At 47.2% G+C, this 23,802-nt stretch overlaps 1 protein-coding gene across 5 annotated transcripts in view; it reads right to left on the reverse strand.

Annotated features, from left to right (window-relative positions):
• The window catches only part of NTRK3 (neurotrophic receptor tyrosine kinase 3), a 409,774-nt gene that overhangs the window by 266,250 nt on the left and 119,722 nt on the right, over positions 1-23,802 (reverse strand). For all 5 annotated transcript variants that reach the window (XM_061158653.1, XM_061158655.1, XM_061158654.1 and 2 more), the window contains exons 6-10: positions 12,275-12,432; positions 11,133-11,275; positions 10,367-10,508; positions 8,762-9,058; positions 333-356 (exon numbers count right to left, since the gene is read on the reverse strand). In XM_061158653.1, coding sequence (XP_061014636.1) covers positions 333-356; positions 8,762-9,058; positions 10,367-10,508; positions 11,133-11,275; positions 12,275-12,432 — 764 coding nt within the window. The remainder of the gene's footprint in view (positions 1-332; positions 357-8,761; positions 9,059-10,366; positions 10,509-11,132; positions 11,276-12,274; positions 12,433-23,802) is intronic.

The following is a 23,802-nucleotide window of genomic DNA, read 5'->3' on the forward strand; positions in this document are numbered from 1 at the left end:
AACAACTCAGATGCTCAACACGGGTCCACCGGGGCATGTGAACCCCACATCCTTCCTAACACCACCTCTCTCTTTCTGGGTAGGAAGACCTGCAACATGGTCAGACCCTAGAAAAATGCAAGAAAACTGAGGCAGCAAGTGACCGTCTAAGAGGCATGGGCTTGGAACTGCCCAAGAAGAGTTTCTACTCTCCTTTCATGGTTCACTCAGATCCTGTCAGCGGCCATGGGTCTGGGGATGGTGATAGAACAGGAAAGAGGGCTATCTGGACTCAGTAGTCACCAAAGTATCAGAATAAGTCACTTTCAAAGCAAAAGGTAAAAGAGACTTACAAGAGACAAAGTTATCCGTGCTCTCTGCAAAAAAAAAAGACAGAGATAATTAACAAACGTAATAAAAATCGGAACAGCCTCGCTCTATCTTCTTCATAGCTATGACCTCTCCCACTCACCATGATCCCCTGTTGCCCTGGCAACTGAAAGCTAAAACCCTTGGCATGTCAACCCTCCCCCACACCCTTTTACTCTTTAGAAGGTGGTCTTCTAAATAAAGGAATAAGAGCTAAAACTCCTGGATTTCAAGGGAGGTGGCCTGGCCCTCCTGGAGACTAGAAACCAAACCATGAGATGAAGAATTAAATCTAGATTCCGCATCGCACCCCACAGCCTTCCCTCAGGTATGCAGTGTGTTGGGGATGCTGGCGGAACATTAGAGCCCAGAAGAAATGCTGCAGGATGGGCTTCGGTGATCTTCCTGGGAAACGCCAGCTATGATCTCAAGATCACAATTCCCCAATTGTAAAGTTTATTCTAGAGGTCACTGAGACATGCTTGGGGATCCCTCTAGAATCTATTTCCCAGATGAAAATGTGTTATTGAGTCTTCAGCCTTTAGAAATGATCACCTAATAATGAAAGCCAATTATTATTGGGCATTGATTATGAGATGGGGATGTGCAAAATGCTTTATGTAACACATCACCCAATCCTTATACCCACCCTGGGAGATGGGTAGCATTACACCCTTTTATCAGGAGACTAAAAAGACATATAGAGATCAAGTGACTAATTGAATGTCACTCATCTAAGAAGGGATACACCTGGATTCAAGCCTGGGCTCGGAACCGGTTTATCAGAGATTCTCAAACTTCAGCCTGACACAGAAGCATCCAGGAGATGACCACTACCATCCTCCAACAGAAAGAATGAGGGCTTCTTGGAGAAATGCATAATTCCGGGGCTGGGGAAGAAAAAGTAAAAGGTGTACCTAGAACACCTTGTGGTATTGAAAAGCAAGAAAGCATACAAAAATTATTAGGGGAAGGAAGAAAGGATGCAGGAGCCACCGTGAGGGGTTTCCAATGGCCAAATTGGGGATGATTTGAGCAACAAAATATAATGACAGTCAGTCATAGGTTGTTATGAGCTGAATTATTTATTTATGTTATGAGCTGCCCAAAATTCATACGTGGAAGTCCTAACTCCTAGTACCTTAAACTATGACTATATTTAAAGATAGTGTCTTTAAGACACTATGATAAAATTTAAGACACTAAGATAAAATTAAGTTAAAGTCATTAGCAACCTAGAGGGATAGGTGGGATAGGAGGGTGGGAAGGAGGTTCAAGAGTGAGGGGACACATGTATACTTATGACTGATTCACACTGTTGTATGGCAGAAGCCAACACAACATTGTAAAGCAATTATCCTCCAATTAAAAAAATAAATATTTTTCTCCCCTTGCAAAAAGTTCAGAAAAAATAAACTCATTAGGGTGGGCACTAATCCAATATGACTGTGTCCTTATAAGAGGGCCTTAGGATATAGTTATATGGAGACAGATGAAGACACACGGAGATGACAACCACCTGCAAGCCAACGAGACAGGCTCAGAAAGAACCAACCCTTCTGATACCTTGATCTCAGACTGCAAGCCTCCAGAATTGTAAGAAGATAAATTTATGCTGTTTAAGCCATTTAGTCCCTGACACTTTTTCTCATGGCAGCTCTAGCAAATTAACACATGGATTGTAATTCACAAAGCAAAATAAATACCCATGAGTCCATACTGATATAAGAAGTAATTTAATCAACAAATGAGGAAGAAAAAGAAAGCTCTTCCTTACAATAAAATTCCAATTAATAAATAGAGAGGAAAGGATGGAACTAGAAAAAAATCACCATTGACAAATGGCACGTTAATATTTGATTCAGGCAAGAATCACCAATGAATGCTAAAATTAATATGTGAAAGAATGATAAGAAATGACATTTATAAAGCTTCAAAATATGATGCTTATTAATTACAGAAGGGAAAAAAATTATCACTTTGCAGTGGAGAAACCTGGCAGACACCATCTTGACCAAGTGAGAAAGTTAACATCACGGGTAATAAGAGGTACAGACATCATGTACCCCCAACACGATGCACCGAAGGGGTACAATGTTACTTCCGTGGTGCTCTTACCAAAAATGCATACCTGGCATTCAACTGTGAGAAAACGCCAGGCAAACCCAAGCTGTAGGATGGCCTACATATAACTAGTGAGGATTCTTCAAAGGACGCAGATCATGGAAGACAAAGAGAGGCTGAAGAACTAAGAGAATACAGTAGCATGGCAGCCAAATGCAATGTATAATCCTGGACTGGATCTCGAGAAGAGACGGACAACTGATAAAATTTAGATAAAGTCTGTAGATTAGGTAATAGGGTTGTATCAGTGTCACTCCTGGTTGTGATCACTGCACTGTGATTATGTAAGATGGCAACATTGGGGGAAGCTGGGTGAAGGGTGTAAGAAAGTCTTTTGTACTCTTTTGCAATTTGGCGGGGAGGTGTAAATCCCAAACTATTTCAAAATCAAGAACTTTAAAAGTTTTTAACTTTTTAAAAAAAGAAATACGGATTATTGGTCCTCACCCCAGAATTTCTGTTTCAGGAGGTCTGGAGTCGGTTTTGAGAATTTGCATTTTGACCAAGTTTTCAGGTGATGAGGATGCTGCTGCTCCCTTTGAGAACCCCTGCATTGTAGTACAGCTCCTCCTGTCACAAGCCTACCACATCCTGAAAACAACAGCTCATTCATTCATTCATCATGGACCTTCCGTTTACCGGGCATTTGGCTAACTAAGCTTTCAGTCATTGCAGCCGTAGCTCCATTCTCTAACTGCCTGTGCAGAAAAGGATGCTTTCTATAAGGAAGGGGCCCTTTAAAGAAAGCTCTACATACCGTAAACGCACTGTTAATAGATTTCCTGTTCATCATCTGCTTCTTGTTGTTTCAAGGGACAGCAATACAGCTTTGCCCAAATTCCTGAGCATGCCCTTCATACCCCCAGCCTCTTCTAAACTGCAAGTGACCAATTACCTGATTTGGGAGGAAGATGGGGGTCAAGGGACCCTAGCTGTGGCTTCAGAGAAAAGAGACGTGCCAGATCAACTCATAGTTAAAACTGATTTGCATATTTCTCATAAGGCATGTCTTTATTGGAGAATAGTCTCATGTCAGCCAAATGTTTTGGCCTAATCTGTGAACCCTGTAATCTCTCGGTGAGCCTATGAATGCTTAGCTCCTTTGCAGGAGCCTGGAGACATGTATTCACCCAGGAAACACATGAGACCTGGAACAGCAGACCTCCAGGGTTCTGTTTAACCTGTGGGAGGACTCGAAACTTCACCCTGGAAGAGGATGGTACCCAAGAGTGGTCCTCATCTCTGCCTGCACCAGCAGGCTGGGAGAACAACTGGATTAGCGTGCCAAGGCAGCATCTGAATCCCAAAGGGGACCGGGCACGAATGGAAGGCATCTGTCTCCTCCAGATCCCAAACTCCTCAAGAAAAACTCAGTGGGAAAAGCCAGTGGGGTCCAGAGAAAAGAGAAGAGAGGCGGCAGCTTGCATCCAGACAGACAGAGATGCACTGAGACGTGATGATGTGAAGAGATGGCCTGGCTTCAGATGTGAGGACAGGGGAGGGAGCTGCGCCAGGCGTCCACATGCTCGGCCCACCCCGCCCAGACGGCCACACGCGGCTGCCCCCTCCACGTCCCCAGCACCGGCAGGCTGGGAGCACGTTCTAGTCTCAACAAGTTCCTGAGGGGAAAGAAGCCAGCCTTGATGCCATTAAGGGCGTTGGCACAATGGTGTCTCCCCTTGGTGGTACCCAGGGCCCTGAGGGAATTCTGGTTTCTGCTGTCACAATGAAGAGACTTCCTGGCCAAGTGAAAAAAGGAGAATTCAAGAGTTATGGCAGCTCACTTGTTCCTAAATGTTTTGTCAGGTATTCACAGATATTCGTTGCAGGAGTACAGGCAAACACACATACACACACATCTGCATACATGTGCACGCACACATAAATAGACACATATATGCACACATACACTCGTACACATACATACATACACATAAGCACATAAATGCACACACATACTCACACATGAACCTTCACACATATACAAACACATACACATGTGCGCGCACACACCCCTTGCATACACACATACACACACATACATGCACACACAAAAAACACATGCATACATACAGGCACACATGTACACATAAACACACATACAAGCACATTCACCCATACACACATGCACACACATACACATACACACACCTCCCTTGCATACACACACATAAATACACACATACATACACATACACATGCATGCACACCATGCATACACACATACATGCACATACAGGCACACACACAAAAACATACATTCTTTCATACATACACAAATGCATGCACATACATGCATGTATGCACGCACATACATGTGTGCGTGGACATTCGCCCATACACACATACAAACACATACACATACACGTGCACACACACACACACACACACACTCTTGGCAACATTTCCCTTCCTATCACATCATTATCTAAGGATCCCTCATGGTGACCTTCCAGGTACCACCCTGACCCTGACATGATCCTCAGCCTCCCCTGACACTCAGATCCCTGACTCCTCACAGTCCCACTCTTACACCCAGATCCTTTTTGGTGGCCCCTCCAAGATCCTGGAACATGAAAGACGATTCCATGCTTCTAGAACACATCTTCCTTTCCAAGGACTGGCTCCTACACTAAGGCTTAAACTCCAGGCAGAACATTCTAGCGCTTCCCTGGAAATGCAGAAGGAACCACCAACATTTGCATAGGATGTGAAGCTTACAAAAAGCTTTCCCAGCATATTTTCATCTCAATGTCCTGCTCAGAGAAAATCCTCTGATCGAAGCCTCTGCATCTTCAGACGTCTCCACTCAGTGTATTCATTTCAATCCAATTTCTCCTGTGGGCCTCGGACCCACGAACAGTCAAGAAAGAAGACCCTCACCTTCAGATCTCCATCCCCTCCCCAAACAAATCCACTTTCAGTTGTCCTTGGATGTTTTTTTAAAAAAATAAAAATAAAAACAAACTAGTTCTGCTCTTACTCTGTACCAAGCACTGTGGGAGATATTTTAGGCAGTTTGATCCAGTGTCTGTGAATTAATCTTCACCACCATCTCTGAGGCAGAAGCAAGAGGGCTGAATAAGCTGCCTGAGATCACAGAGCTGATGGGCAGCTGAGTGAGAATCTGAACCCTAGCTTGTGACTCCATAACTACCACCTTCGATGAAACTGCCTGAAGAAGGTCTATTAGAACTTCCCAGCTTGATTACAGAGTGACTACCAATTCTAGAACTCCTGAACTCAACTCCTTAACTCTCCACCTGGAATCATGGCCAACAGCAGTTGAACCATCCCTCTGTCCAGACATAGGGCAAAACACTTGGCAGACATCACTTCATTCATCCTCGGACTATTTAGGCAGCAGCTCCGGTTACCATCCCCATTTTACAGATGAAGAAGCAGAGGCATCTCACGCCCACCGTGTGCCAAGCTCCATTCTAGGAGCTGAGGCCACCTCTCCAGTAGGACCACAGATGCAGTTTGCACCTCAATCTGTCTGATTTCAGACCTTGGACTCTTAACCTCCATGCTTTGCTGCCTGGAAGCAAGACGGGTACAAATGACAAATACAACCTCCCCACCACTTTACAGCAAGGGAAGAGCAGGAACCCACCAAGAGCCTTTGCACCCAGGGCTCAGCAAGGGTGCAGTTTACTGCCTGCGTCACCAGATAACCGACTCTCCTGAATGCCTAGCTACTTTGTCACCGACACGATTGGCCCATCTCTTCCCTGTCACTGCCGTTTCATCATCCATTGATTCCTTTATGAACAAGCAAACCTTCACACAGGATGGCCCTGGCAGGGTGCAGGTGAGCAGTTTGCCTTCAAGCTCCTCTGTGACTCCACCCTCTCCCCTGCCTCCTCGGTCCACCACATGCCACGCCAGCAGTTGGCAAATAAGAGCATCTGAATTTTCGGGGTGGGAGGACTTGTTAAGACACAGACTGCTGGGCCCCAGCCCAAAATTCCTGACTCAGTAGGTCTGGGTGGGGCTCTAGGGTTTGAGTTCTAACACCTGCCCAGGTGGTGTGGATGCTGCTGCTCTGGGGACTGCTCCTTGAGAACGACTGGCCTGATTAGAGTCGATAGGTGATAGAGGTGTCCAGAGGTGATGAGGCGGGACAGCTGTGTCTCTTGGGGACAGAGAAGGTGTACGTATGGCTGGGAGGACTCAGAGAAGGGCTTCCCTCCCCGTGGGAAAAGCCATGCCCGACACCATTCCACTGCTTCTGCTGCCCCACGGCCAGCACACCCTCTGTGGACAGGAGCCGGAGTGTCTTGCCCCACCTCTCAAACATTCAAGGGCTCCCCCTCTCTCCAGACCCCAGGAGTTTCCCTTTGAGAATAGAAGCATCACTTGGCAGGGGCTTCACTCCTCACTCATGAGGGAGTGTAGATTCTCCTCTTTTTTTAAAAAAAAAAGAAAACATGTATTGGAGGATAGTTGCTGTACACAGCAGAATCACCATACGTACGCACATATCTCCTCTTTTCTGGGTTTCCTCCCATTTAGGTCCCCACAGAACATTGAGCAGAGTTCTCTGTGCACTACGGTAGGTTCTCATTAGCTATCTATTTTATACCCAGTAGAGTATACATGTCAACCTCAATCTCCCAATTCATCCCACCTCGCCTTTCCCCCATCAGTGTTCATACACCTCCCCTTTAAAAACAGAGTCCATTCTCTAATCACCAGATGGGCATGAGCAGGGCAAAGGGCCACTCCAGCCCTTAATGCCAACAAAGCCTAGCCTGACTTTACGGTCCTGAAAAGCAAAGCATCTCGGCATCTAAAGCTCGCTGCTTCCACAGTGCCCACCGGGACTCTTCCAGTTCTTAAAAAGCCCCGTGTGACCCACGGTGGGAAGTGTCCTGAGGCCCTTTACTGGGTATACCAGGAATGATGATGGAAGTGTCAGACCATATGGGATGGCCAGGGTCTCAAGCACTGGCACATTCTCAGTCCTCTCCTGAGTGATGGTGTCATCACTGCTCCACAGAACTCCGTGCAAGAATTTAGCTTCCCAGGCAGTCTCGTCTCCCCGGAGTGTCTCTCAGAGTCTCCAGAGTTCAAGTTTCCTTGTGCTAAGATTTAAAAGGCCCCTTGGAGCTGCTCCCTGATGGTTATCTGTACGTTGTAAAGTCACCTTCACATAAGCAGGTGCTGCAGTGCTAGTCCTCCTCTGCCGTGTGAGTGAGAGTGTGTGTGTGTGTGTGTGTGTGTGTGTGTGTGTGTGTGTGAGCGCGCACATGATATCAGTCTTTACTGATATCTTTACTGATATCTGCTTCACCCTTTACCTCATTAGAAGCCTGGATTTCTAGGAATTGAAGGCTGAGAGGTCCTCTAGCTTGTTCCCAGCAGAAATCAGCAAGGTCATCAAAGATACATGACTTCACTAATAGAAACTTATCAGCTGCCAAATCTACCAAGAGATGCTGCAGCCACCTTCACTAAACTCTTGGGAGTGTTTTCTTCTCCTCCAACTTCAGGAAGATATTGGAAATATTCCAGCCCAGACAAAGACAGACTCCCTTCCCAAATATTCAAACAAAATTTTTTCATTATTTCAATGACCTCTCCTTCTCCCACCCATCCACTGGACGTCAGCACCATTCAAGTTGAGGGCATCAGGAACTCCCCACCCATCAACTCACCACAGCATTAGAGGAAAGGGGCCACAGGCCTGGGAGCCTCAACCCCAGGCAAAGCCTTGCTTCTACCCAGCAAGTGGAAAGAGATTTAACTTGTCTGTTAAACATGGGGATGAATCAGAGAGACTTGAAACCCCTTACATGGAAGATCATCAAACCATCATTAGGTACCAAAGCCTGAGACACACACTTTGTCTACTTTAAGTTGTTTAATAAAAGTCACAAGATTCTTATAGGAGCAGTACCATCATGCCTATTTCACAGATGAGGATATTGAGGTAATGATCAGGCCCAGAATCCCCCAACAAAAAAAGGACTGGGTCCAAATTCCCCACCATTCCGACCCAGTTCCCAAGTCCCTACTTACTCTACCATGACACCGTATACCCTTATATGCATAGCTGTGTATTTCCAATGGGCCTTGGTTTTTACTGTGACCACTAACAGAAAACAGAGACTGTATCTAATTTATATAAAATTCTGGTGGTGGCCGAAGATGTTCCCAAGTGTGTGTGGTTGCTGGTGATGATGGTATCTGTGTTGACGCTGCTTCACCCCTCAAGCCCCCACACCCCGACCCCCCTGAGCGCCTGGAGGGATCAGCCACCCCAGGGCAGTTCCACCCTCACCTGGAAAGGGCTCCTTGAGGAAGTGGCCATTGATGGTCTGGTTGGCGGTGCCCAGGGGGTTCTTGGCGATGAGGGTGTAGTTGCCGTTGTTGTAGTGGGTGGGCTTGTTGAAGAGCAGGCAGCCCTCGGAGACCTCGCCCTCCTGGTAGTACTCCACGTGGATGATCTTGGACTCCCGCAGCGGCTGGCCGTTGTGCAGCCAGTGCAGTGTGGGCGGCGGGTTGCCGCGGACCACGAACTCGATGCAGTGCTCCAGGCGCAGCTCGGGCTCCTCCAGGCTCACCACTCGCGGGGGGTCTGCCAGGGGACAGGCCAGCTGAAGCCCAGGACACGTAACCTCCCATGTCCTCGAGCAGCCTTCCAGGAGCTGGGGCAGGCAGCCCAATTCTTCATGCGTGCATGCATGCTCAGTCATGTCGGACTTTTGCAATCCCATGGATTGTACCCCACCAGGCTCCTCTGTCTATGGAATTATCCCAGCAAGAATACTGGAGTGGGTTGTCATTTCCTTCTCCAGGGGATCTTCCCAACCCAGGGATCTAGCGTCTCCTGTGTCTCCTGCATGGGCAGGTGGATTCTTTATCACTGTGCTACCTGGGAAGCCCCAATTCTTCCCTATCAGCTCTAAAAAGACTAAGGGAATCGGAAGTCCGATAGCCCCCACCAACATCAACACCATCCCTAAACAGGTGAAGAGGTGTCTGTCTTCACCCATGCTTCCTGGATCCACTGTAACTGGAGGGTCCCTCTCATGACCTTTGTTGGGGGGTGGGGCATAAACATCCAGTCTACTATACTGTCTAAGAATTCCTTAAAGAGATGAGTTCCTCTTGGCTAAAGGAAGACTAAGAATGTAAGAGAAGTTGGCAGAATTTATCTTTTTTTTTAAGATATTTTTTTTATGTTGGCCATTTATAAAGTCTATGGAATTTGTTACAACATTGCTTCTGTTTTATGTTTTGGTCTCAAGACAAGTGGGATCTTAGTTTCCCAACCAGGGAATGAACCCGCACCCCCTGCATTGGAAGGCAAAGTCTTAACCACTGGACCATCAGGGAAGTCCCACTAGAATTTCCCTTAAAAGCATCTTCGTTAAGCCAAAAGAGAAACAAAATTTCATACTAAAGGTCATTCAATGACCCCAGATCCTTGCATTTGGTGCATAGATAAGCATGAAAGTCATTAACTTCAGATATCTGGTTTTGGTGTGTGTGTGTGTGTGTGTTCAGTGTGATTAGCAGTAATTTACCAAGAAGTGTGCAGGACTACATGTATTTCTCAGCCAAAACAATTTATATGTACGCTTGTCCATTCCCTGTCTCTATGGAGTAGCTCCTCAGAGAACTATTAGAGGTTTAACAAAAGGCAGACTTGAACCAACTTAGGAGTGAGCAGATGTGAGTTGGAGGCCCAGCACCTTCTGAGGGACAGGGACACACTCTCTGGGGTTACTAGCCAAGGACTGACTTGACTTGCCCAGAACTGCCCCACAGGAGTCTCTGCCCTCCCAGTGGACCAGGCCCACTGCAGCGGCCCCACCTGGCCCAGCCTCCTGTGCCGAGACCCCCGGGGTCCCAGCCGCCCTCCACAGTGGGGCCCACTCACAGTGGACAGTGAGGGCCACGCTGGCGTTGCTCATGCCCACCACATTCTCAGCGATGCACGTCAGGGTGAAGCCGTTGTCCTCACTCGTCACATTCACCAGCGTCAGGTTGATGGCGTGAACGTTGGTCCAGTTCAGATTTGTCTAAAACCCCAAGAAAACAGACAACCATCAGACGTATAAAATAAGCTCCAGGGATATATTGTACAGCACAGGGAATAGAGCTAATATTTTATAATAACTAAAAAAGCATTTAAGACTGTAAATTTTAAGTTACATATACTTTACCACATAAAAATTTTTAAAAAAGATTCAAAACAGAAAAATCAGATGATGGCACCAAAACCAAGACAATAATCAGTTTCCACAAGCTTCCCCCAACAAACTCCCCAACACCTTCAGGAATCAAAAGGAAAGACGGGCAGAAAGTGAAAGAGGGCTATCCAGTGAAGGCACGCTGACTAAAGGCCAAGCTCTCTACAGTCAAGAGCTCAGGTAACCCTCACACTTACCCTGTGAGGTGCATGGCAGCATCATACCCATTTCACAGATGAGGAAGGTAAGGTACAGAGATGTTTATAGTCTGCTTAAGATCAGTTTGGCCAGAAAAAGTTGTGGCTGGGTGGCACCCAAGTCTCCGCCTTTCTTCTTGTAGAGAGAGGACCACAAACTTCCCCCCTTCTTCCTTCTTATTCTGACATCTCTTGCTTCTCTTCATGATTCAGCTCTTTAAGACTAATAGGTGCCAGGGCCCAAGACCACACCTACCTGGTGGGTGTTGATGGACTGCAGGCCCGTGACTATCCAGTCCACATCGGGCAGGGGCGAGCCCGAGCCGTTGCAGGTGATGACAGCATTGTCACCCTCTCGTACGGTCAGGTTGGCATGGCTCACGCTGATCTCAGGAAGGTCTGGGAGGGAGGACAGGGCAGGTGAACAGATAAGGAAGAGCTTGTGACCAAAACTCTGTCCATGAGGGCAATGGTGGCACTTCCTGCTTTGTCTAATAATGACTACAACACAACCTGCTTGACCTCTTAAAAGTACCCCAAGTCTCAAAAGCCTCACACCAGCTCCAGACATCAGATCTCAGGACGTAAGCCCATGCAGCTTTTACTGCTGGAGGGGATGGTGGGCAGGGTTGGCGGGGAGGACAGTTGCTCAAGGCATGCAACTCTAGCAATGACATCAAATGGCATCTTCCACTTTGGGCGCTGGCTCTCAAAACTTTGATCCGCTTCAGACTCCCCTGAGGAGCTCGCTAGAAATTCACATTTCCAAACTCATTCCCAGACATTCTGATCTCGTAAGTCAGAGATGAGTGATCAGGCCCACACATCTGCTTCTCTAAAAGTCCCTTAGACGTTCCTGATAAAGGAGACCCGGAGACCACACCGGCACCTGCACTCCTTCAGGTTTGCTTAATAAGAAACTGACAGGGTGCAGGGACTCTGGTCCAATCACAAAGAGGGCACACGTAACCCTTTTCTGCATCCCTGAAACCAAGAGTCCCCAGCCTCCAGAACCTAATGCCTGATGATCTGAGGTGGAGCTGATGTAATAAAAATAGGAATAAAGTGTACAATAAATGTAATGTACTTGAATCATCCCCAAACCATGCCATCCCCCACCCTCCGTCCAAGGAAGAACTGTCTTCCACGAAACCAGTCCCTGGTGCCAGAAAGACTGGGGACTGCTGCCTGAAGCCAACCTTCCCACAGCTGGCTCATGAAGGGACAGGAGCAAGCAGGAAGTAAGAGGGGAGCCAGATCCGCAGCCAGTGCGGAGAATTCGAGGCTGGGAGGGCAGTGGGGATGGAAAGCCCTGGCTTCCTCTACTGACGTGCCGCACCATCCCTGGGGTCTGTGGGAGGCCGGCGTGGAGCCAGCCGGGCCGGGGGCCTCGCTCACCACACTGGCTGATGTTCATGCGGAAGAGGGGCAGCTGGGAGCCGTCGGCGCCGATGCAGTAGAGGTTCTGACTGTTGAGCTTGGCCTCCCCCTGCTCCTGCCACAGCTGCATCCAGCGGATGTCACAGCTGCAGTTGAAGAAGTTCTGCTCCAACCTCCTGTGGGCGAGAAGCGAGGGAAGGGAACCCCTGAACCAAGGGAGGCCCCGCTCCCTCCCAGGGCCCTGAAGCCAAAGGCCCCCCACCTGCTCCTCAGACTCATGAGAGAAGGCATTTGGCAGCGTCTCTAAAGAAGTACTGAGCACCAAAGAATTGATTTTTCGAACTGTGGTACTGGAGAAGACTCTTGAGAGTCCCTTGGACAGCAAGGAGATCAAACCAGTCCATCCTAAAGGAAATCAGTCCTGAATGTTCATTGGAAGGACTGATGCTGAAGCTGAAGCACCAATACTTTGGCCACCTGATGCAAAGAACCGACTCACTGGAAAAGACCCTGATGCTGGGAAAGATTGAGGGCAGGAGGAGAAGGGGACGACAGAGGATAACATGGTTGGATGGCAGCACTGACTCTATGAGCATGAGTTTGAGTAAACTCTGAGAGACAGTGAAGGGCAGGGAAGCCTGGAATGCTGCATGCAGTCCATGAGGTTGCAAAGAGTCGGACACATCTGAGCGACTGAACAACTAAAGAAGCAACTTCATAGAAGTTCACAAATTTATAGTTTCTAAATGAATAAACTTATTAAAAAGAAAATCCATTCCACTGAACTCATCTGGCGAACAGACCTTTTAATTATGTCATTTTGGGAAGCTCCTATCCTCAAAACCCTCCAAGCGGCCTCCCAACTCATCGAAAGTCAAAGTCAAAGGCCTATGGAATTGGCACCACACTCTGTCACCTCTCATCACCTACCTGACCCTCCCCTCCTCTTCTTCAACCACACTGACCTCGCTGTGGGGCAAGGTCAGCAGGATGACCTGCATGCTCCTACCTCAGGGCCTTTGCACCTGTTGTCCTCTCCATCTACAGAGTTTGGACCCAGAACATATCTGTGAGATCAGCTCCCTCGATCTCCTATGGCCTTCTCTGACCACCTCTGTGGGAAAGTCACCCTCAACCCACACCCTCACACTGCCCAGCTTCTCGCCTATTTTCTTCCTTCTAGGATTTGTCACTGCGCAGCATCAGTTTAAATACATATTTGCTTGCTTGGGAATTTGGGACTAGCAGATGCAAACTATTATATATAGAATAGATAAAGAAAAAAGTTTAAAAAAATAAATATTTATTTGCTTTATCTCCCTAAATAAAAATTAAATCCCATCAAAGTCAGAGCCATTGACTGTTAGGTTTACTGCCGTATTCCCAATACCTGTAACTGAGCCTGGCACTTAAATACCTGTCGAATGAATAAAAGGAGGAAGAAAAATGGAAGGAAGGTAAGTATAAAGGAAGGAGGAAGCTTTTCTCCTTGGAGAGAAGGTGGCTAGCCATTTCCAACATTTTCTCAAAGCCCATCTTGGGACCAGCTTGATTCTTTCATAGATTCAACAAAATCCTTAATAAGCACCTCTTCCATGTCTGGCTCTGCCTGGAGTGAGTGCTATTGAAACAGAAATGAATAATCAGTCCCTGTTTCCTGGGAGCATTCATCTTGGTGAAGAAGACCATCAACCAGCTTTCAGGCAAAAAGAAAAAAAAAAAAAAATACGAGAGGACTTCCCTGGTGGTCCAGTGTCCAAGATTTCACAATCCCAACACAAGGGGCCTGGGTTCCATCCTTGGTCAGGGAACTAGATCCCACATACCGCAACTAAAGACCCTGAATGCCACAATGACGATCAAAGATGCGGCACAGTCAAATAAATAAATAATATTTAAAATAAAAGAAGAAAAGAGAGGCCCTTGAGGGCAGGAATCAATGTTTTCCAGCCAACAGGACCGCAAAGGTAGTATGTGCAAACACCCCCGTGTGATATCCTCTTGGTCTAAAAGTACCCATGATTTTTCTCCACACACCACACTCATTCAGCAAAGGAGATAAGAACTAACTTTTATCAAGCATCTGCTTCTCACAACTACACTCGGAGACAACCAAGTCCCATCACCACACAGATGAGGGACTCCCCCTTTCATGTTTGGAAGAGTCAAGTCATGTGCTCAAAGTCCCTCAGCTGTGTGTGGCAGTGAATTTATGTGCTCAGTCATGTCCAACTCTTTGCAACCCCATGGACTGTAGCCTGCCAGGTTCCTCTGTCCATGGAATTCTCCAGGTGAGAATACTGGAGTGGGTTGCCATTTCCTCCTCCAGGGGATCTTACCAACCCAGGGATTAAACCCATCTCCTGTGTCTCCTACACTACAGATGGATTCTTTACTTGCTGAGTCATAGGGGAAGCCTCAGGGCCTCAAATCTCAGCCTGTTGGAGTCCAAAATCCATGCATCTTCCTCACCATCTATCACAGGCAAGGCATTGCTAGATAGGGGATTCTAAGAGGAGTAAGCAGGACCCCTGACTTTGGGGGCTTGTGGAGGGAGTGACTAGGGAAAAATTAGAGGGCCTGTTACTGACTGGACTGTGAAAACAAGAAAAATAAAGTTGCACCATGGCAGAGAGTTTGTGTCAAGGAGCACCAGGAAATAAAGCTGGAAGGACAAGTGAAAGCCAGATGGTAGAGGACATCCATGGCCACATCAAGAAGCTTGAAATGCATCCAGAAGGCAGTGGGAACCACTGGAGTCCTTGTAGTTGGACAGTGATGTGGACAAAATTGTAAGAAGAGCAATCCAACAATGCTGGACAGGATGAACCAGAGAGGAGGCAAGCTGGAGACTGGGACATAAGTTAGGACATCTGAGAAACACAGGGTCACGGTGTACAGTGGGGAAGTTTGTACATGTCTCAAAGCGCCCAGCCAAAGAGAGGAATAGAGATGAAATCCAGCCTGCACGCCCTTGACCAGACCTGGCACCAGGTATGGGCTCTATCCACCCAGAAGAGGCATCTTTTCTCAGGCACACGCAGGCACCATCCAGACTGGCAGGCTCCAGGTCGGTGCTCTCCAGCTTTTTGGTCTCAGAACTCCTTTTCACCCTGATAGATGACTGAGGGTCTCAAAGAGCTTTCAGGTGCATGATACTTATCATAATTTACCATATTAGAAATAAAAATTGGGAAAATATTAAAACACAAGAATGCACTAGCAAAAACTCCACTGAGCATCAGAGGAAGGATTTAGCATACATCACATGGCCTCTAGAAAACTTCTTTGAACAAGGGAGTGAAAAAGGCAAATAACATTGCAGGATTATTATGAAAAGAGATTTAACCTTGTGATCTGCCAGTAAGGGTCTTGGGGGTCCCTGGGACTCTGGACCACCATGAGAGAACTGCTGCTCAGTTACTAAGAGCCTGGAATAGAGACATAACAATTGGGGAGTTCAGTTCAGTTCAGTTGCTCTGTCGTATCTGACTCTTTGCGACTCCTTGGACTGCAGCACGCCAGGCTTCCCTGTCTATCACCAACTCCCGAAGCTTACTCAAACTCATGTCCATCCAGCTGGTGATGCCATCCAACCATCTCATCCTCTGTGGTCCCCTTCTCCTCCTGCCTTCAATCTTTCCCAGCATCAGGGTCTTTTCAAATGAGTCAGCTCTTCATATCAGGTGGCCAAAGTATTGGAGTTTCAGCTTCAGCATCAGTCCTTCCAATGAACACCCAGGACTGATCTCCTTTAGGATGGACTGGTTGGATCTCCTTGCAGTCCAAGGGACTCTCAAGAGTCTTCTCCAACACCGCAGTTCAAAAGCATCAGCTCTTCAGCACTCAGCTTTCTTCACAGTCCAACTCTCATATCCATACATGACTACTGGAAAAACCATAGCTTTGACTAGACAGACCTTTGTTGGCAAAGTAACATCTCTGCTTTTTAATATGCTGTCTAGGTTGGTCATAGCTTTTCTTCCAAGGAGTAAGCGTCTTTTAATTTCAGGGCTGCAGTCACCATCTGCAGTGATTTTGGAGCCCAAAAAAAAATAAAGTCAGCCACTGTTTCCACTGTTACCCCATCTATTTGCCATGAAGTGATGGGACTGGATGCCATGATACTAGTTTCTGAATGTTAAGCTTTAAGCCAACTTTTTCACTCTCCTCTTCCACTTTCATCAAGAGACTCTTTGGTTCTTCTTCGCTTTCTGCTATAAGGATGGTGTCATCTGCATATCTGAAGCTATTGATATTTCTCCCAGCAATCTTGATTCCAGCTTGTGCTTCATCCAGCCCGGCATTCTGCATGATGTACTCTGCATATAAGTTAAATAAGCAAGGTGACAATATACAGCCTTGACGTACTCCTTTCCTGATTTGGAACCAGTCTGTTGGTCCATGTCCAGTTCTAACTGTTGCTTCCTGACCTACATACAGTTTTCTCAGGAGGTCAGTCAGATGGTTTGGTATTCCCATCTCTTTCAGAATTTTCCACAGTTTGTTGTGATCCACACAGTCAAAGGCTTTGTTATAGTCAATAAATCAGAAGTAGATGTTTTTCTGGAACTCTCTTGCTTTTTCGATGATCCAATGGATGTTGGCAATTTGATCTCTGGTTCCTCTGCCTTTTTAAAATCCAGCTTGAACATCTGGAAGTTCACAGTTCACATATTGCTGCAGCCTGGCTTGGAGAATTTTGAGCATTACTTTACTAGCATGTGAGATGAGTACAATTGTACAGTAGTTTGAGCATTCTTTGGTGTTTCCTTTCTTTGGGATTGGAATAAAAACTGACCTTTTCCAGTCCTGTGGCCACTGATGAGTTTTGCACATTTGCTGGCATATTGAGTGCAGCACTTTCATAGCATCATCTTTCAGGATTTGAAATAGCTCAATTGGAATTCCACCATCACTAGCTTTGCTCAGAGTGATGCTTCCTAAGGCCCACTTGATTTCACATTCCAGGATGTCTGGCTCTAGGTGAGTGATCACACCATCATGGTTATCTGGGTCATGAAGATCTTTTTGTGCAGTTCTCTGTATTCTTGCCACCTCTTCTTAATATCTTCTGCTTCTGTTGGGTCCATACCATTTCTGTCCTTTATTCTGCCCATCTTTGTGTGAAATGTTCCCTTGGTATCTATAATTTTCTTGAGATCTCTAGTCTTTCCCATTCTGTTGTTTTCCTCTATTTCTTTGCACTGATCTCTGAGTGCAAAGTGATCTCTTTCTTATCTCTCCTTGCTGTTCTTTGGAACTCTTCATTCAAAAAGATGCATTCAAATTTGGAACTCTGAATTCAAATTTGGAAAACTCTGCATTCAAATTTGGAATTCTGCAATCAAATTGGGGAGAGTCAAGGGGAAAATGGAGCAGACATCATAAAGGAAGAAAAGGTCAAGTTTGGTGCTTCATTGGAGGTAGAAGAAAAGGAAAGAGTAAAATATGACCCCAAGGTTTTATGCTCCAGGGCAAGGAAGTTAACGGTGGAGAGAAATGTCTTTGGTTGAAAGAAAAGAAGAAATCAGTGGAAAGGAAAAAGGGAAACATATCAGGGCTGGGGTAGGGGGCAGGCCCAGGGGGTGGGGTGGGGAAGGGAAGGTCCTAGGGCAGGAAAGTGAGAGATGAAGTTAAGGACCCTCCGAGGTGTTTGCCCTGGGGTTAAGGTAGATGCGTCTGCAGCAGCTGAGAAATGAGAGAGAAAATAGAGAAAATGTAGACAGGAGAAAACCAGAGAGGTTTCTTCTGGAGGGAAGAAACTGCCCAGCCTGCCTGGGGGGAAGGGACGCGGAGAACTGGTTGGGATTCACACTGCAGGGGCTGCGAGGAGAGGCCTGTCAGCCCTGTTGGAAGGATATTGAGGGTCCAGATGCTGGAATATATGCAAACTGAACCAGGTCAGCCTGATTTTTCCCAGTTGCTTACTTGACAAGATGTGGTCATTCATTATTAAGTAGCTGTAAAAATCCAAATTGCCCACCTGGGTGGAAAACACTAGACGAGTGAGAGGCTTGGCGGGCTGCTTCAGGTCACATGCGCTTTATTCAGTTCTGCCTCTTGTCTGAGCCCTGCACTACTGCGCTTCCCCACATCTCAGGAGTGTCCTCCAGAAAGGAGGCTGATGCCTCAGCACCCTGAGGCTGGCGGGAGGAGCTGGTGAGATATGTGGGGCATGGCTGGGACCCCGCTGGGCATGGGCATGCTAATGGCTTATTTATTTCCTTCCCTCTTTCTCTTCCAGAAGGCAAGCACCACAAGACTTGTTCCTTTCCTCCAACCCCGAGTCTCCTGAAAACTTCAGGAGAACCCTGAGTTCTTCCTCCATCCCTCTGGACCGTCCTCCTGGACAGCGAGACATACACACAGCAGAGAGCATGTTGAGACTCAGAACAGTAGTGTAACAAGCATCTCACGAGCAAATCCACGGTCATCTTCACAATCCGATAACAGAGTCAAACAGTGCAGTGGGGACTTTCCTGCTGGCTCATGGGTAAAGAATCTGCCTGCCAATGCAGGAGACACAGGTTCGACCCCTGATCTGGGAGGATCCTGCATGCGGTGGAACAACGAAGCCCAGGTGTCACCAACTATACAGCCTGTGCTCTCGGGGCCAGAAACTGCAACTACTGAAGCCCAAGTGCCCTAGAGCCTGTGATCTGGAACAAGAGAAGCCACCGCAGTGAGAAGCCCACGCACCGAACCTGGAGAGCAGCCCTCACTCACCACAACTAGAGAAGAGCCCGCGCAGTAAGGAAGACCCAGCATAGGCCCCAAATAAATTAATTAATAAAATTATTTTTTAAAAAAACAAAAAATCAGTGAAATGGACCAGAAGCAAAGAAGGGCAAGTCCTGGGTCTAAATGATGCAGTCTGTTCTCCCATCCAGTCCGGCCTGGAGCAGTGGAGCCTTCAGCCAGGGCTTCAGGGACAGACTCCTGGAGCCTAAAACCAGCCTTCCCGGGTTCCATCAATAATGCAGGCAGCCCCATGAATAATACAGAAGCAGCTGCTTCGGAGCACAGATTACCAACACCCAGCCCTTGCCCCAAGATGGCCCGGGGCCTAATTGCAGGGCCCCTGGGGCTTCCTGCAGATTAACTCAGCCTCATCTGAGTCTGTGCACACAGACACTTGGCTGAACAGCCAACGCCAAGACTGGGTGTTTAGAAAACACTGATTCCCCGCCAGCCATCACTCTGGTTTTCTTCTCCCCTCCGCAGTATCAGTGCTGTGGGTGGCAATCCTGGTGCCAGGTAGTGGAAAATGGGGCAGAGACCCAAATCTGTTGTCACAGGAGAAAATGTGCCCAAAGGGCACCTGAAGATGCCAACAACCCGATCATAAAAAATGTACCCGAAGATCTGAGTTGAGCCAGCTGTGTCAACTTGGGGGGCCACAGTAGACTGAAGAGTGTCTCCTCCTCGACCAAAGCCTTAAGTCCCAGTCGTTGTGAATGTGACCTTTATGAAAACAGAGTCTTTGCAGATATAAAGTGAAATCATAAATGAGATTATCCTGGAATACAGTGGACCATAAACCCAAGGACCGGTATCCAAAGAAGAGGAAGGAGGGAAAGGACTTCCCCAGTGGTCACTGCAGGGAGCATGAGTTCAATCCCTGCTCAGGGACATTTCACAAGCCATGTTGTGCAGCCAAAGAAAGAGGGGGGAGGGAGGGAAAGATCAAAGACAAAGAGATGGGGAAGATGGCCACGTGCAGATGGAGGCAGAGACTGGAGTGGTGCTACCACAAGCCGAGGACCACCAGAGGCCACTAGACACTGGAAAAGGCAAGGAAGGGCTCTTCCTAGAGCCTCTGCAGTGTGTGTATCCTGCTGACACTTTGATTTTGGACTTCTGGGCTCCAGAACAGGGAGAAAATCATTTTCTTTTGTTCAAAGCCACCAAATTTGTGGAAACATGTTAAGGTAGCCCTAGGATATGAAGACAATAAGTAACTTCATTCTGCAAGGCTCTGTTTTAACTTCTACAAAAGGGAGTAAGTGGGTTCAATCTTCCTTCCTCACAGTTATTGTGAGGATTAGTGATGATCTATGTTAACATGCTTCCTGAAGTTATAGGGGCGATAAAGAGGTCAGGTTATTATTATAATAACAGTATTATTAGTCTGATTGTTTATTTACTTATTTTGCTGTTGTTGGTTGCTTAGTCACTAAGTCATGTCTAATTCTTTTGAGACCTCATGGACTATAGTCCACCAGGCTCCTCTGTCCATGGGATTTCCCAGGCAAGAATATCTGAGTGGGTTACCATTTCTTTTTCCAGGGGATCTTCCCGACCCAAGAACTGAACTCAGGTCTCCTGCACTGCAGGCAGATTCTCTACCACTGAGTCACCTGAGAAGCTTTTTTATTTATTTAGGCTGTGCCGGGTCTTCGTTGCTGCACAGGTTTTTCTCTGTGCAGTGAGTGGGGTCTACTGTCTGGTTGCTGTGTGTGGGCTTCTCATTGTGGTGGCTTCTCTTGCGGTGGAGCAGGGGCTCTAGACTGCTCAGGCTTCAGGGGCTGCGGCTCACAGGCTCAGTAGTTGTGGCACACGGGCTTAGCTGCTCCAAGGCATATGGGATCTTCCCGGACCAAGGATGGAACCCAAGTCTCCTGCACTGGCAGGCGGCTTCTTAACCACTGAGCAACCAGGAAACCCCTTAACCAGCTTGTTTAGTGACTTGAAGAGCTGTGGCAAGCAGTCAGGGCCAGCACTGGGAGAGGGAAAGTGCCAGGATCAGCACAAAACCATCCCCGAAACCAAGTTAATATTTTACCAAGTCTATTAAATCTGCAGATTATACCAGACATAATTATCACTGTGCTTTAAGAAAATGAAATATTCCAATCTGTTTTAATCATGTCTGCTCTGTGCGTGCAGGGTATTAAGAGAAGCCTGTTGGAGATACACTAATGGTCCTTAGGGTATTTCTGAAGGGTTTCTGTACTGTGAGTTTATATCCTCTGGTGCCTCTCGCCTTTGCCTAAATTGTATCATGGGATTCAGAATCCAAGCTTCTTTTCTTTCTAATTCATTCTTTACCTCAGAGGCAATCTCTTTGATTCTCCCTCGGCTTTCTCAACGGACAGTTCCCATCTTCTTGGTAACGGGAAGACAGCATCTTGCCAAAACCAGAAACTTCAGCGAGCACTGCGCAACACCAACTCAAACCTCTCCAAACCCATGCCATGGGAAGACGGCTGGCTACTCTGCTGCAACTCTCGAAAGATTCTTCCAGTTTTTATCAGTAAGAAAAACAAACAGCCCGGACCGGTGAGAAGCGATGGGCTTGATGCTCAGCCAAGACCATACCCTTCATCGCACAAAAGTAAATGAGAAATGAGTAAAGGAAGTGTCTGGCATATGGCAAGGGCCCTGAGATGCTAACTTGTTTGGAATTTTTTCCCCCTTTGGATTCCATTTCTCCCCCCTGTTGATTCCAAGGGGAGCTGCCATGTTGAGAGTGGCCTCTGGAAGGAGATGCAAAGCATGTGGGCTATGGGGCTGTTGGGTCAAAAAAGAGCTGGTCTTTGAAAAGTGCATACCTGGGTGGTAGCAATGCTAATAATCACAGTACTAATTCCCATTACTTGTGATGTTGGATCAGCTATTTCACTTGGCCAGGCCTCCAACCCTCATCTGTCAAACTGGAAGATAAGGACATCCCCACCCCACTATGGGGTTGTTCCCTGGGATAAGACTGGACCTCTTATCCATTGTTGTTGTTTAGTCGCTCAGTCTTGTCTACTCTTTGTGATCCTATGGACTGTAGCCCACCAGGCTCCTCTGTCCATGGGATTTTCTAGGCAAGAATACTGGAGTGAGTTGCCATTTCCTCCTCCAGGGGATCTTCCCAACCCGGGGACTGAACCACATCTCAGCGCCTCCTGCATAGGCAGGCGGATTCTTTACTGCCGAGCCACAGGGGAAGCCCTCATACACATTAGAGATTCAATATATGTCTCTTCTTTCTCCTTCTCTGCTATTGGAAAAGCCATACACACTCAGCCTTCTGACGGGGAATCCCAACAGCATTCATTGCTCTATCAAGGATCAGAGGAAGGGCTGGTTGGGGCAGGCAGAGATCCCCCATGAAGGAATAAAATGTGCTAAGAAGCTGTCGAAAGCCCCAGTTTGATCCTTCTGTTCCTGCGGAAGGTCGCTGGAAGCCTCACACCTCTACCCTCGAGAGGATCTGGCCACCCCAGCTCACAGAGCCATCTCCTCCAGTGCCAACAGTCTTTCTTCCTGGAACTACCCCACCCTTCCCCACACCCCAGCCCGCAGGCTCCATTGGGCAGACCCTGGCAGTCTACATGGCTCATGGCAGATGGCGCCATGTGGACTAATCAGGAAGTCAGACAAGAAAATACGACCCCCTCTTCCATTTGCCAGGAACTGGGATTGTTTGGATTTTAATCACAGCCACAGCTAAGAGCCAACAGGCGGCCCCTCCAGCCAAGAGATAAATTTTCCACTCTCAACATTCAATTCTTCCTCAAAAAAAAAAAATAGACCCCTATGAGGCGACCGCTCCCTCAGAGAGGGGTTTCTTTATTTTCCAATATAATTCTTTTCTTATTTAACAATATGACAGAAATAAAATACTCCGTGGACATGGTGCTTCTCCCACAGTGACTCGCCCTGGAGGGAACGTCTTCATTCCGCCATAAGTCACAGCCAGCTCACTGGTGTATTGATCCCGGGCAAAGATGAATGCAGAGTCCCATGAGCCTCTGGGAGAAATCTGACATTTTCTTTAAATATATATCCATGGAACAACTGTTTCTAAAACTCCAAGAAACAGGTCATGGGGGCAGCACACCATTGATTTAGCAGCCAATGACTTTTAGAAGGAGCACTGAACGTTGTTTCAATAATTCCAACAATAGCAGACCAAGATGCACCCTGGAGAGGTGCGGTCCCTGGACTCCCATAGATGAAAGGGCGGGGTTCTTGGGAGAACTAAATGAAAGACTCACAAGAAAGAGAGCCCCCAACCAGATCCTTTAGGGCAGGGCCCCTGGTCAGTTTTAAAGCAAGGTAAGGAAAAACTGTAATCACACATTTGTTTGAAAATTATCATAGGATGGATCCATCCTTGGATTGGAAGCACTTCCCTGGTAGCTCTGACGGTTAAGAATCTGCCTGCAATGGGAGAGACCTGGGTTCAATCCCTGGGTCGGGAAGATCCCCTGGAGAAGGGAATGGCTATCCACTCCAGTTTTCTTGCCTGGAGAATCCCATGGACAGAGGAGCCTGGCAGGCTATAGTCCATGGGGTCACAAAGAGTCAGACATGATTAAGTGACTAACACACCTGGACTGAAAAAAGACTGAAAAAGTTAGCAGATGGCTGAGCATAATAGTCAAGATCTTGAGTTCATATGCTGCCATTCGGCTAACAGGTGACCTTAACCAAGATACTTAACCTTGCTAAGTACCCCCCAGGGTCCCCAAAGGTGAAGTGATAGTAGTCATTCTGACCTGATAGAATTGTTATAAGGATTAAATAACATACATAACTCGATAGAT

The sequence above is a fragment of the Dama dama genome, chromosome 13 (assembly GCF_033118175.1).
Source record: "Dama dama isolate Ldn47 chromosome 13, ASM3311817v1, whole genome shotgun sequence".
In the NCBI taxonomy this organism is placed as follows: domain Eukaryota; kingdom Metazoa; phylum Chordata; class Mammalia; order Artiodactyla; family Cervidae; genus Dama; species Dama dama.